This window comes from Hyperolius riggenbachi, chromosome 1, assembly GCF_040937935.1.
Source record: "Hyperolius riggenbachi isolate aHypRig1 chromosome 1, aHypRig1.pri, whole genome shotgun sequence".
NCBI classification, from domain to species: domain Eukaryota; kingdom Metazoa; phylum Chordata; class Amphibia; order Anura; family Hyperoliidae; genus Hyperolius; species Hyperolius riggenbachi.
Window position 1 is genome coordinate 499,691,266 of NC_090646.1, and position 15,620 is coordinate 499,706,885.

The following is a 15,620-nucleotide window of genomic DNA, read 5'->3' on the forward strand; positions in this document are numbered from 1 at the left end:
GCAGTTAGACTTAGCAAATGCCATTCACGAAAAGCTTTTAAAATTAAAGAAAACCCTGAAAATCCACAATGAGGAGATAGATTAGTCTAAAACCTCTCAGGTCAGTCAGATTTTAACTGCTTTTCAAATGTTGGTGTATATATAGCTACAGCCTAGGCAGGATGCATGCATTCTAGGACTATATCAAGATGAGTTAGGCAGAACCACTCCTCCCACACTACTTTGGCACATTTGTATTTTCCAGAACCCCTCCAGTTTGGCCCTCAGGAGTTCTTTCCTGGGCCTCTCTCCATGGTTACCCTACCATGCCCCTTATTCCAGAAATCCACAAATACTTAACTCCTGGCAAAGCTCCATCATAATGTCACATGCAGGGGCGCCTCTAGCCATTTTGTCACTCCAGGCGAGAAAACCTGTGGCGCCCCCTCCCCCTCCGCTAATGCATCAGCGCTTCACCAGAAAATAATCGTAATGCAGCAGCATTTCACCATAAAATAATCGTAATGTGTCAGCGTTTCACCAGAAAGTAATCGTAATGCGTCACCGTTTCACCACAGTCAGTGACATGACTATGTACTCTGGTAAGTGCTGCAGAATACAGTAGTCAGTGCTATATAAATACATAATAATAATATGGTAGGCCACTAGACTATGGTAGGGATTAGATTGTGAGCACCTCTGAGGACAGTCAGTGACATAACTATGTGAAGACAGAGACATGATAACAGCACTATGAAATTAATGCACTATAATCTTCAACAACCTGAGCTGAGACTCAGGTTCAGAAAGAGTTACTTAGCCAAAGAGAGGGATCCTATTGAGCTTTTGAGGCTTCCCTCAGTGTCATCTGCTCTCCCACTACCAAGTGCAGACTCCACATTTGGGTTGTGCTATTCTTCTGCGATGAGCATGGCTATGCATGTGCAGCTCCACCTTACTGCACATGCATGACGGCTGCGCTGATGCCAGAAGAGGAGAGCAGCTGCGCAGAACGCAGAGGGAAGCCTCAATAGAATCCTGAGGCTTCGCTCTCTTTAGCTAAGTATCTTTCTGTACTCGCGCTTCAGCTCAGATACACTAATACAGGACAATAAAGGCCCATGCACGTCTGATTTTCGCAAACGACCTGTCGTTTGGACGTCCAAACGACAGGTCGTTCGGACGTCAAATTGGGTGTGTGTACAGTCTGGGAGGGGGTACATAGGGAGGGAGGAGGGGTGGAACATATGAGGACAGTCACAGGGAGTTCAGACACAGCATTGTTTCAGCCAGCTATCACTACAGTGCATGTAAACAGTGCATGTACCTTATATGGTGCTTCCCTACTCCTGTCACTATGGCTGCCATCATTGTCACCAGGATGCATGCAGAGAATAGCTGACCAGATGCAGGACACAGCTGATCTTTCCCCACCTCCTGACATCATGCTCCCCGTGCAGCTCTGTCCCTCAGGCAGCCCTCTGAGCCCTGTGATGGCATCTGTGCATGGCTGATCTCTCCACCACCTCCTGACATGCTCCTCTGTGCAGCTCTGTCCCTCAGGCAGCCCTGTGATGGCATCTGTGCAAGTCGTCACTGATGCCTGGAACTTTCAAAATTCCCCGGGAATGAGAGGGGGCGGACACACAATCAGACATAGAGCAGGCAGCTCTCTGGTGCTCTGTGTGACACATCCTTCCCCCTGGGCGGAGCAACGGCACTCCCTCGTTCCTGGCTGTCCACCTATGAAGCAGAGGGGGTGGGCGGACCTCTCCATGCAGCCGGGCTGGCCATCTCCTTCTCCCTCCTTAATTGCCGCTTGCCTTCTGTGGTAGCGAGAACAAGAGCAGCCAGCATATAATACCGCTGAGCTCCCGCGGCTTAAAGGGGCCATGCCGAGGGAGCATAAAAGGCAAACAATTGTGCCTTTGAACTGGATGACACTCTAGGCCAATTGCTGTAGTGCCTGTGCCCAAGGGCGCCCCTGGTCACATGGGCCCATATGCAATTCCCTTTTTCACTTGAGTTTTCTTCTAGGAGATAATTTTTCATCTTCGATGTAAAATAACTTTACAGCACTTTCCAACTAAAAAAGTACCTAAAAGTTGCTGAAAAAGTACTATCAAATTTATTTTTGAGTATTTTCTTGCTTTCTGGTGGCTTAAAATGCATTTTATTGACAAGTTTAAAATTATCACCTAGGAGAAAGCTCAGGTGAAAAAGTGAATTGCATATGGGCCTTGGGACAATATGCAATTCATTTTTTCACCTGAGTTTTCTCCTTGGTGATATTTTCACACCTTGCCATGAAATTATTTTTAAACCACTAGCAAGCAAGACAATGCTCAAAATAATTTTGATAGGGATTTTTTCCCAACTTTTGGGTACTTTTTCAATTGCAAAATGCTTAAAAGTTAATTCACAGGGAATATGAAACGTATCTACTAGGAGATAACTCAGGTGAAAAAGTAAATTGCATATGGGCCATGGAGTCTTCAAGCAAGCCTGGGTCTTCTGGAGGCAGGCTACTGCATCACCACAGAGGCACAGACTCCTTCAGTGCCTTCTGAGAGACATGGTTCAAACACCATACGTTATCTGTCTACTGGACAATGTGTGGCTGTTACAGCTACTATCCATTCCCTTCCTTCACTACTATGGAGGGGTGTGGCTTCAGTACAAGGGTAAAGTGGTGAAATAGACAAAACATGGACTTCAAGACTAAAGTAAGGAGTTTACAATTAACTGATCTTCATCTCTTCCCTCTTTTTCTTTTTCTGTTCTTAGTTTCAGTACATGCCATTTCAAACACTGTATTCTTTGGTTGCCTACTGATATTTAGAATAACTATCCTAATTCTTCTTAAATTTACATTACAAATGTGTAGCTTAGGGCAGGAAGAGGGCCAGTAACATAGAGGAAAAGTCTGAGGTTATGTAACAAACAAATATTTAATGATCAGCAAGTGTGCAGAACAATTGTAGAATCCTATACAATAAACTGCAAGTGTCCCTGTGTCATCAACTGAATGGTTGTGTGTCCCTGGCTCTTTTGTACTGAGCATGTGCGCAGCCAGCGCAGTTAGGACACAGGGCCAGATCTGACAGTTTGCTGTGTTTGGTTCACAGAGGTTCTCATTGCATTGTGGGAAATAACAGCTTTTTCCAACTGCCAAGCAAGCAGCTCCCTGTGTACATATACTTCAGACAGTGGTGGGGAACCAGCAAGTGGGCCGCGTATGTGCGTGCATTGCGGGGGGTAGCGGCTGGAATTAAGCCAATTAACACTGACAGGAAGTTTATTTGGTTGGTCCAGTTCCAAGCTGCATACAATTTGCATGCAGGCCAGATTTATTAGCATCTTATTGACAATCTCTCTTGGTAATAGATAATACTCCATGAATGTACTAAGACCTGTGTACACAGGGATCAGGTCCACTTAAATTCCATTATGGGGGTTTCCATTACTATTTCTTGTGATAAGGATTTTATAAGATAAGCCACACTTACCTTCAATAACCTTATCTTTATGCTACAATCTTCTTTCACCCATAAACTTTAGTGTGTCTTATTTTATTGGCTTAAAGCTTTTATCCAGCAAATCTTTACCTCGAGATTCAATATATTTAAACATATTAAAGCGCTTCTAGACATATTTTTTTCCAAGGCAAAGGTAAACAAGCCTTGTTTTTATAACCTTTCATTATAAGATCAATCTCATAACCCTTTCATTACTTTAGTTACCTACCTTTTAACATCAAAATGTCACAGCTATTTGTATTTTCACATAACCAACAATCATGGCAGGTGCCAAAAGCAAAAGGGAATCTGGTTTATCCGTTGTTGCCAGTCAAGTTATTCACATTATACAATTACAACCTGTCTTTGCAAAATGTGTTTGCAAAATGAGTATCCTACTTGCAGCGGAGGCAGTCTGGACTAATATGCATGATGTTGTTGCTTCACAGAAATGCCTTCCTTTATATTTATCCATAAACTCTCTATGTGGCGCACAGTTGGGTATACTGAGTAATTAAAGAGAAACTCCAACCAAGAATTTAACTTTATCCCAATCAGTAGCTGATACCCCCTTTTACATAAGAAATCTATTGCTTTTCACAAACAGACCATCAGGGGGCGCTGTATGACTGATTTTGTGCTGAAACCCCTCCCACAAGAAGCTCTGAGGACCAAGGTACTTTTGGCAGTTTGCCACAATGTAACAAGGTTCACAGACAGGAAATAGCTGTTTACCGCTGGCTCCAACAGCCAAACCAGCTAGCAGCAGCTACATAACCTGCCAACAGTAAAAATGTCACCATGTAATAAATGTCAGAATGTAAATCGGGGAGACTAAAGATTTTACAATGAGCAAACACTGACTAAATCATTTATACATAATTATTGTAAAAATGAAGCACTTTTTTTTATTACATTATTTTCACTGGAGTTCCTCTTTAACAAGCAACCCTTAATATGGGTTACCTTATATCAAGTGCATGTAGGAAGCTTGGGGGCCCCAGTGCTAGTTTTACATGGGGCCCCATGCACTCTATTGATATGGTGCCTCAAGTACAGCTGCAGTGTCAATGAGAGGTGCATTTACAGTAAGGAAACAGTTTGCTAAGGATTACCAGTTTACCACTATGCAATGCACATATAAAAGTGTTCTTTGCCAGCACAGCACCAATGATAAGCTAATAATATGATGAAGAAGGGGTCTCTGTGGGGTCACAACCTCTGCATCCCCTATTGCTACGCCACTGATCAAGTGTCCTTAGAGATGACGAGTAGGTTTATTACCACTACACATCATTGTTTATACTTTTTTTCCTTTTCAAAGACAATCTTCAGGGGTAAAAAGGATTTAGTAATATTTATTTTATATACTTCATAATTTAATATTTTGCAAATCTCTAAACTGTTGTGTTTTTGGTTTCCTAAAAGTAAACTTGTAATGAGAGAAATGAAGGGTGCTTCTTGTACATATCTGATTATATGCATGATTATTTATGATTTAAAAAAATAGTAAAATCATTATTGGACCCCCAAACATTAACCACATTTGAAAGGCAATCTCATTGGAAAGACATGTGGCTCACAAGAGCAATAATAAAAAAAAATATGAGAGTACAACTTTTCTAGCCATCTTTTGGATGTTCCCATACTCACATTGTATTTGCATTCATTTTATCCACAGTTATTTCACTTGTGCTCTTGCTACCCACATAGTAATCCAAACAGTTACGGGCCCTATGTGCTGCTGGGCCCTAATGCAGTTTCCTGGTTTATCCCAGCTAAAGCTTCTATTTGGTTTCTGATGCCTAAAGAATGAAGATTGTCTGGATATAATACTTTTGAGCCCCTTATATGAAATAAGTGTGCAGAACAGGAGAGTCAGAGTACCTGTTGTGCAGAATTGTTCTAGATGAGTAATGTAGAAAGTATTACAGCCAGGTAGCAAGCATTTAGCAATAGTTACCATACTTCTCTTGCGACAGGTGTTCTCTAACAGGCAGTCTAATAGCCACTCAGACACCTTTAGTTTATTATAGTGGTGGTGGATCGGCACAGTTTATGGTGGGTCATAGCCAAATGATGGCCATATCTAAACTGACAATGTTAAGAAGGGACAACAGTTTTTGAGCCTTATATTCTGTTTTAGGGCTGAACCTGTTATTACAAGGATCAAGGAAGGACGAAGCAGAATCCTTTTACCTGCGATTGACAACATCAAGTACAATACATTTGAAGTACAGCAGTATGCCAATGCCGCACATGGATATAACTGGGGCTTATGGTGTATGTACATCACTCCTCCTCAGGATTGGCTGGAAAAAGGAGATGAGTCTGCTCCAATCAGGTGAGACAAAACTTTGCCAATTTGCACTCTCCATGTTTACTAGTATCTTTTATAAAAGTATTTTATTTTTAGAAAAAGTATGCCATGGTTAGGACTGTGAGCCAATATCAGCCAACTGAATTTTTTATCCACTTCAAAAGAACACAAATTATAGACTGTGATGAGTAATCCACCACTATTGCTATTCCAATGTTATTTCAAAGGGTGAATGTGCTTCTTATGACTTCTGGTACATGTCTTCTGAATACCATTCTTTGCTCAGGATGATGCTCTGCTCCGAATCCCACATGTAATGATAATTCCGCTGGCTGGAATGCAGCCTAGTATGCAGCAGCAGCGGTGTTCAGTGAATACTAAATAGAAGAAAACCTTGCATGCTTTATTCACCTTCATTTTGATGGTATTCCTGTCAGTGTTACAGTTGCATTGCATATAGCCTTTAAATAACATACTCACACTGCCTACTGGGCTCGATTCCCAGAGTGAGGAAGTTTATTCAGAGTAAGAGGGACACTCACATGAAAATACACCTTTATCTTCACGTACGGAAAAAGTAATAGTATTAGGGCTTGATTCACTAAGACAAATAGCATGCCTTATCAAAGTTAACACGCCTTATCAGAGAAGCATAGCGAGCGCTACAAACTTATTCCTGCTAATTGGCAATGACGAGCGCTCCACTCGTCCTGCCCTGAGCCCCTGCGGGTCCAATCACTTTAAAGGACATTATCCCCACACTTTGATTGGCCCAATAGGCTGCCTGTCACTTGACAGGAAACTTGACAGGCAGCCTATTGGGCCAACAGTAAGGCCCCGTGCAGAATGCAAGGGGGGCCATGTGAGTGCACATAGTCAAAATGGACTTAAAAAGTGTCAATAACATAATAGTATGTGAAACAAGGGTTGCATTCAGTAGGCAATGTGCTAATGTAAAACATATTTTCTACCAATTTATTACGTCTCATACATGGCTGGGCCACAAGACATTATCACTGCTCCTCGTGCAGCAGTGTCACACTTTCCTAAAAATAAGATGAAAACGTAAACATTTAAATGAAGTGGGTAGTGGGTGTCAGGACACCTTCTGAAAAAGGACACAGGGAACAAAAATGGGGAGCCCAATGGTGCAGTACGTCAATACAATCGGGTAATTGTAGTAAGTGAAAATCTACTCACAATGGTAGGTTGCAGAGGGGCAACCGACCGCAGGAAGCAGGTGGAGACAATAAACCCGACTCCACTCGGGGAGGTCACCGAGGACCTGGATGCGGTCGCACTCCTTGGGTAAAAAAGGGGGACAGGTGTCCACCGTGGTGTACACCACGCGTGGTCTGTCTCCACCCCTCAAACGGGACACGTATGGGGGTACAAGATGCACTAGACAATTGTAAAGAGGCGCCCTAATCGTAGATAAAAGCATCTAAAAACAGTTTAAAATTGACAAAAACGTGAGGTAGCTTACCTCAATGACGACAAATCTTTGTAATAAACAAAAGATTTATTATAGCACAGGCAACGCGTTTCGCGGGTCCAAGCCCGCTTCCTCAGGCCAATACAAGTGCCAAGCTAAATGGAATATTTAGCCAAGGGAGCCTCCCTTGGATAAATATTCCATTTAGCTTAGTATGTGAAACGACGGTTGCAATCAGTAGGCAATGTGCTAATGTAAAACATATTTTCTACCAATTTATTACGTCTCATACATGGCTGGGCCACAAGACATTATCACTGCTCCTCGTGCAGCAGTGTCACTCTTTCCTAAAAATTAGATAAAAACTTAAACATTTAAATGGTCACAGAAATAAAACTCCCATACCATTATTATTATTATTTGTATTATTATTATTATTTATATAGCACTGTTATCTTTCACAGTAACTGTCTGTTCTCACTAGAACTTACAATCGAATCCCTACCATAGTTAGCCTAATGCCCCCATACTATTATTACTGTGCATTTTTATAGTGCTGCCATCTTCTGCATGAAATAAGAGACAGCCACATGGGAGAAAATTATATAGAGGGAAAGACAACTACATGAAGGGGAGTGACACAGGGAGGAAGAGACAGCTTCTGAAGGGGCTGTGTGACGATGCATATATGAATCAATAGGATAATCTGGCCCTGACTGTGGTGCAGGTGCACCAGAGGACAAGGGGCTCCTGTGTGGCTGCACAGCCTGCACGGGCCTATGTACGCCTCTGCTCCCAAGCAACAGTGCCTGTCTCCAGGCGTAAGGCAGAGCAGGATCATCCACAAGTCAGATGCCTGAGGCCTAGTGAGTATTAAGGGAGCCCAGCTGCCATCTCTTGTGAACCTTTTCCCACCTTAACTTACCAGAAAAGCTGTCATGGGGAGCCAAAGTATATCCTTGCCTAGGGCCCCATTTTGTCTCCTATCGATTTCTGTTGTCTGCTTCCTTCTCCATAGCTGCTGAGCTCCTGCACAATAGGCAGGCAGCAGCATCTAAACAAATGAAGCACTTAAAACAATTAAATGCACTTCTTCACCATTAGCTAGCACCTAAGGCACATGTCTGGTTGACTTAAGCCTAGAAAGGGCCCTGATGAAAGACTATGATAACCACTGGCCTTCTCATGTTTAGCTCTAAAAACTTAAAGTGATATTTCAGGCAGCAGCAAGTGGTGAGAATCAGTGTAGAGAGAGAAGTGTCTTCGCTCATAGTCAGAAAGTCAAGGGCTTTTATACATTGTTGTTCTGATTGGTTGTTTTAATGCGCTTAGCATTAGTAGTAACCCTGCAAGAGGTAAGCAAAGCTGTATGCTTTTTCTCTATGTAAATTTTCAATAAAAAAATGTTGATGCTAGAAATGCAAGGCCTACTTGTATAGTACTGCAAACACTTAATCTGAAGATTATCACAGGCATTGATGGATTCATGACACATCATGGCATTTACAGATTCATTTGAAAGAAGTATTAAATGAAGGATTAAACAAACTTGTCCAGCACGTTATATTAGTTATTGCAGTTTTTTTTTTGTTTATAATATTGTTTGAATTATCCCTTTATGCTGCTTTCTCTGTTCCAGAAAAGAAAGTGTGTCCTAGGCTAGCCTCAGTTTAAAGGGAACTTGAGGTAAGGGGAATATGGAGGATGCCATATTTATTTCCTTGTAAACAATGCCTGGCAGCCCGTTTGATCTTCTGGCATAAGTTGTGTCTGAGTCAAAACCCTGAAACAAGCATATAGCTAATCCAAGTAAGGTACCTTATCTGCATATGCTCGTTCAGGGTCTATGGCTAAAAGTATTAAAGACACAGGATCATGAGGATAGCCAAGCAACTGGTATTGTTTAAAAGGAAATAAATATGGCAGCCCCCATAGCCCTCTCACCTCAGGTTCCCTTTAAACCAGTAATCCCCGAATCCATTTTAAGAATCAATCGCCACAGAGCCCCTGCCGTGCTCACCTAACTGCCACACACACATGACCGCCATACACATTCACCCTCTCCTTCACCCCCACTGCAAGTGTAGGGAGCGGCAGTTGTAACACTCTCCAAGCCAGAACCTTCTGTTCTTCAAGGTGACTTTTATGTTTGGTCTGTCAGTCAGTCTATCTGTCTCTCTAATTAACCCTCTGGCTTATTTGCAGGGATTAGTCAGAATGCAACATTGACTTAAGACAGTCTAAACAGTATTCAGAATTCTTGCTGCTGATAAAATAAGAAATAAGTATAACAAAAATTAATACACATACATAAATTGCAAATGGTATTCCTATTTAATTCCCAGTCTGATGGCAGTTGTTGGAGTACTGTACATAAAACAATTAATGTCCCTAAGTTAGGCCTCTTGCACACTGCAAGTGATTCCGATTCAGATTCCGCTTTTTAATCAGTTTTTACATCTGATTCAGGTTCCGATTTGCAGTGTGCAGGGAGAAAACTGCAAATCGGAATCTGAATCGGATGTAAAAACTGATTAAAAAGCGGAATCTGAATCGGAATCACTTGCAGTGTGCAAGAGGCCTTACACTTGAATGATGATGTAAGCAATGGACTATCTGTAGCAATCCACATCGTTGTCACCAATACTATGTATTATGAATGCAAATTCTGAATTACATAAAAAAAAAAAAAAAAACTTTTTTAGAGAATTGTCTGGTTCTGTACCGAAATATGCAATGTTAGTATACCTGTGCTCTGGTGGACTGACCATTATATGCACTAAGTGTCCAAGCAATCTTGTGTTTAGCTTAGTTAATCCCAAAAAAATAATCGCAGCTAGCTTAATTTGATTGGTCGATAGTCTTGACTCCTGCTGCATCAACTGGGAATTATTTGAATCTCATTGACCATTCCTACCAATGAGTTTTGGGAGGAAACCCCAGAAAATATAGGTTGGGCATATAAACTCAATGCAGATAGTGTCCTGGTGAAGATTTGAACCTAGAACTCTAACACTGCAAGGTACGAGTACTCTCCACCAGACAAGCTGCCCATGTGAAGCTTCCTGTAGTAGCTCAGGGTGTAGGGAGAGCTATAAATTATTTGATATACTGTATATTTAATTTAAATTAATTTAAACATGATAATACACTTCAGAGACTTGTAGAAGCATCTATATGGATATTTATATACATTAAAATAACATTTACAGCACCACACTGCAGAAGGGTTGGCTTCTGGCTTTACATGGCTGTGATTTGTTTCTGGAAATCTCTAAACTTGTATAAATCCCAGTAGCATACATACTGGAAGCCTCTTTTACTTTCAATGTGTGCAGTTGCAGGGGATAATACACTTTCAATATGTACACACACATATAAATGTCACAGTGATTGTCTGCATTTACCCTCAAAGGAAATGTTACATTGATTCACTACACAGCTAATATCAAAACTTGGCACATAACATTGATTCACGTCTAATGGGCCAGACATTCTATTCTCATTCACCGTACATAACCAAAGGACAAATGCTACACTGGGACATCACTGATTCACATAGAACGCCTGGCATTGTTACTGAACGTTGGCTGGAAAGCCAAAGGAAACCTTCTTTCTATATGAAGATATCAAAAACATCATTTTTTTAAATTAAACGATTGCTTTACTATGATGATATAAAACAGAGATTCTGAAATAAAACAGCATTAAAACATACACAGCTTTTCAAAATGGAAACATGATTGTTTACAATTTAGCTCTAGAACCAACATCATCATCATCCAGTGTTCATATTCTGAGAGTTTTGTAACAACTGCATGGTGTTATCTTAACCATTTACAAGCTGTCATAGTAGAAGAGCTCTGTTCAGTTTTGAGGCTTCAGGGTACAGTTCTTTGCATTGTCTGCAATCTCATCTTCAGAATCACTCACAAGAGGCAGGAGTGTGAGAAAGGACAGGAGCAGCAGACAATTGTGATGCCAGGAAGGAAAAGAGGGCTGTATAATGGCAAAAATGCTGCATGGGATTTTCAGCTTTAGTAAATGGTATCTTTGTGCATTAAGGCTGTCCGTTTATACATTTTGCTCGAGTAAATTATTACTAAGGTTATAGAAATCATGCAGATTACAATAGGGATGAGCTCTGTGCAAATTCCACTGGTGGGAAATAAAGCAACTAGAAACAGAAATGACCTTCTAAAAATCATGTTTAAAAACATAACTCTGTTTCGAAAGGCAGAAAATGCTGAGAATATGGAATGTACAGGACTAGCTGTGCATAAGAACATTGTGTCTGCATTTTAAAATATACTGAAAAAAATGCAGTATATACTGTATATATATATATATATATATATATATATATATATATATATATATATATATATATATATATATATATATATATATATGGCACTGGTTCATTTACAGCATATACATAACACATGGCATTGAGTATATTGATTTCTGCCTCTAAGACCATCCTGCTTTATTGTCTGCATGAGGCTGCAGACTAAACTAATGTTAAATAGCAGACTAATATTGAGGCACTATCTGTAATACCATGTAAAGGTCTTCCTGGAAACATATATATAAAGTATTGTGCTATATTTTATGTAAAATGGTCAGGTTGAGATTAATGAAAGTCAAGCACTTCTCCATTGAAGATCTTCGAGTGTCATTTATCAGGCCTTGAATTTAGTGTATGGATAGGCCTGTGCATGCCTCCTATCTATCAACTTTTCCATAAATAGTAAATAAACAAGCAGTTCCGTCATGAATAATGCTAAACATCATGGCAACATCTTCATTTAAACTAGATTTATCTTGCACTTTGACTTGGCAGATAAGATTTGATGTTCTTTAAGAGCCTGCACTACATCAGCATTTCTTTTTATAGACAGGGCACATATCTAGTTTGTTTAATGACTCCACTAAATGACATTGTGGTGGGTTTATGGAAATATTGAAACCACGATTGTTGAGTCCCTTCATAAAATGCAGCCACGTTTAGTCAATGCATGCAGTGGGCAATGGAAATTATTCATTTGTGCAAGGAGTAAAGAAAAAAAAATATACAAAGCATTAAAAACAGCACATGACGTTAGGCAGTGATTAAAAAAAATAAACAAATGCTCAGTCAGGCAAAGACATCATTACATTATCACACCTAGGCCCGTATGCAATTAGCTTTTTCTCCTAGGTTTTCTCCTAGGACCTAGGTCATATATTAACAACTTGACAGTATAATGGGCTATATGCAATTAATCTGTCACAATCCCAGCACTTACCTGACATCTGCACTGTATTCCAGGCACTGCTGACAGGCACTGCTCACTGCTCTCAGGACCCTCGGTGACCCACTGTTGCTGCTACCCTCTTCTCTGTCTTCCTCAGAGCACAGGCAAAAGCATCTTTGAAGCTGGCGCTGGGGTTCATCGTTTGTCCACTAGGTGGACCTATTAGAATCATCCTGATACCAGCCCACATGGTCTATGAATGGGGGGCTCTGTAAGAGACAAGCAACAAAGCCTCCCCCCTCCTACAGAGCACTTGCCATATAATGTTATCCGGTGCCCAGGAGGAGGTAGGGGTGCATATGTCCTGAAGGGCGGTATAATAAGGGAATTCCCCTATTTATTGTACAAGAAGAGATAAAAATATAATTAGGGGAAACAATTCTTCTTCTGATTTTCATCTGTTACTTTCTTCTTACTTTTTTTTTTTCTTCCTTCCTTCTTCTCCTTAAATTCTTATTTTACTTCTTTCCTATTTTACTTCTATTTGCTTTTGCTTTCTTCCTTCTTCGTCTTTAAATCTTGATTGAAGGATTCTCAAGGGTGGCTGGCTGCCACACTGATGACCACCTGTCACTCTGTTGTCCGCCTGTCCCGTCTCGCTCAACCGTCCCAATCCACTCCTCTGCTCCTTTTTCTGCTGCCTCTCCAGCTATAATGTTCACAGAGCTGCAGTAAACCATCTTTGAGCCTCCTGCTGAGACTCCCCATGGGTCTTCAGTTTTAACCAATGAAAGAAAATGACCAATAAGAAATTGAATTGATCCTCTACACTGACCAATGAAATGCAATACCAATGGGGAACCCCAGAGGGAGCCTCGAAGATTCTATATGGGGCTCTGTGAACATTATAGCTGGAGAGCCAACAGAAGAAGGAGCAGTGTGGGACAGCGGAACAAGATGGCCAGCAGCTGTGATTACATTTTTATTTCACTTTTTTTTCTATTAAATAGGTAAGGAGTCAAAACCAACTCCCTTTCCCTATGTAAATCTCAAGCAGGGGTCTTCTTAGTACAGGAGCCTCCCAGAGGCCTTAAACAGCCCACGGGACATAGGTGATACGACTGCTCTGAGCTGGTGAAAAGTTTCCACATATGTTTGATGCATTGCTTTTTAGGGGTGTGATTTTGGCAATTGAATAGGGGAAAATAACTCATGGGGTAATTATTAAACCCAAGAAAAGTTAATTACATATGGGCCACAGTGTCTGTTCATGCAGTGCCATAAAATGCAGGTTTTCAGTTGTTTATTCCTGTGGTGCTTTAAGATTCAGGTATCCATTCCCCCTCCCAGGGGGACAGCCCCCTCAGTCTCAAGTTTGACAAAAAAACACGTAAAAACACTACATTTGTTTAGATGGGCAAGGGTGGCATGGTGGCATAGTAGATAGCATTCCTAATCTGTTGTGACAAAGTCCCAGGTTTGAATCTCAGTACACAAAAAATCATTTTATTAAAGCTCAGCTGTATAACAACAGTGAGGAATATACAGCCCATCTAATGATATTCACAGTAAAGAGCTTTATCGTCCAACTCTCTTACAGCTACAGATTTGCCCCCTGAGCTTTGACATTTGGCCGCTTTTAATGTCCCACAGACAAGCAGCCTGTATCAAGTACATATGTATGTCTAAAGCTAAAAGCCAGTGATTTATTTTGAGAGCAGCATCGCTAGCACTTTTGAAGCACCCTTTCAACTCCCAGACAGACACTGCAGTCCTTGTTTATTTTCTATAGCCCCCTTGGCATTAATAATGAATGCTCAAAGACTTCATTGATGCTCCTTACTTGATGTCAACATTTAACATCCTCTTGTAGAGATCTGTAACTACTGTGCACACCTACAGTACAACTAGTTCAGAATAGGCACTGAACAGTAAGATAATTTATTTTTATATTGAATTTTAATTTCCTGCCCGGAGCCAGATCGGTTTTAATGGTTAAGTTTTGACCTTGATTATTAACCTAAGTATCACCAAGTTGCTGGTTGGAATAACATGATTTATTGCTAAACTAATAGAAAACTAGAATGAATTAGTCTTCAATTGACTAGGGACCACATGGAGGCCAGGCGCACATTACAGCAGCGGCCTTTTCTCATCAAAAATTCACAGCCCATGCTGAAGGTGTGTTATAAAAATACTTACAGTAAGTCAGATAGCAAACACATCTGTCTCCTCTGGGCCTATTATACAGCAAGAACTCCTGAGGATAAGTCTGACTTAGGAAGCAGCTGGCTGTGACCTTGAAGAGGGTCAGCTAGTCCCCTGCTGAAATCCTGCTCTGCATGATGGGGATGACACCAATACATTTTAAAGAGAAAATGCTAGAATCCCATTAAAAAATAAAATAAAAAAAGCTTAACCCCCAGAGACCCAAATATAGAAAAAAACGTAAAAAAATTTTTTCGAACGTTCACATGTTGTTATAGGAGGCTTGTGATCCCTAAATCAGTGTTTTTTTTAATTTTGACATTTTAGTAACTTTTGGGGAGGATGTTGTAAGATTGCAACGCTGGGCCTGTAAGGTAGCAGAATTTCAATAGTGTCACTCTCTCTCTGAACACATGTAAGGAATAATTAAAAGTTTATTTGTACTTTACAGCTTATAAAGACCCACCTAAGTTTATGTATATACACAATAACAATAGTAGAATAAAGAAAAAAGTAATTTTTATTATCAATTTAATACAAAAAATGAGTATCATATAAAAAATTGGACCCAGACTATGGGCTTGATTCACTAAACCATGAAAACACATAGCACAGCCTTTTTCACACCTTTTTTTGCGTTTTCGCACTAACGTGAATTTGTTTGTGTGTAAACGTTATTTTTTTGCGCTTAGCGCTAAAACGCAAATTTTTCCCTGTGAAGCGCCCATTGACTTCTATCAGCGGTAATCAAGAAATTTTGTGTTTTTGCACAAAAGATTTCATGTTAGCGCAAATACGGGCAAAAACGGCCACGCTATGAAATAGCACTAGTGCAAAAATAGCACTTGTGCTATCTTCATAGCACGGTTTTGTGAATCGAGCCCTATATGTGCATGTTTTATTTGTTCATTTATTCAGTT

General features: G+C 40.5%; 1 protein-coding gene across 1 annotated transcript in view; it reads left to right on the forward strand.

Annotated features, from left to right (window-relative positions):
• GALNT9 (polypeptide N-acetylgalactosaminyltransferase 9) overlaps positions 1–15,620 on the forward strand; it is a 397,797-nt gene that overhangs the window by 213,293 nt on the left and 168,884 nt on the right. Inside the window, exon 5 of the mRNA XM_068243439.1 lies at positions 5,644–5,841. Coding sequence (XP_068099540.1) covers positions 5,644–5,841 — 198 coding nt within the window. The remainder of the gene's footprint in view (positions 1–5,643; positions 5,842–15,620) is intronic.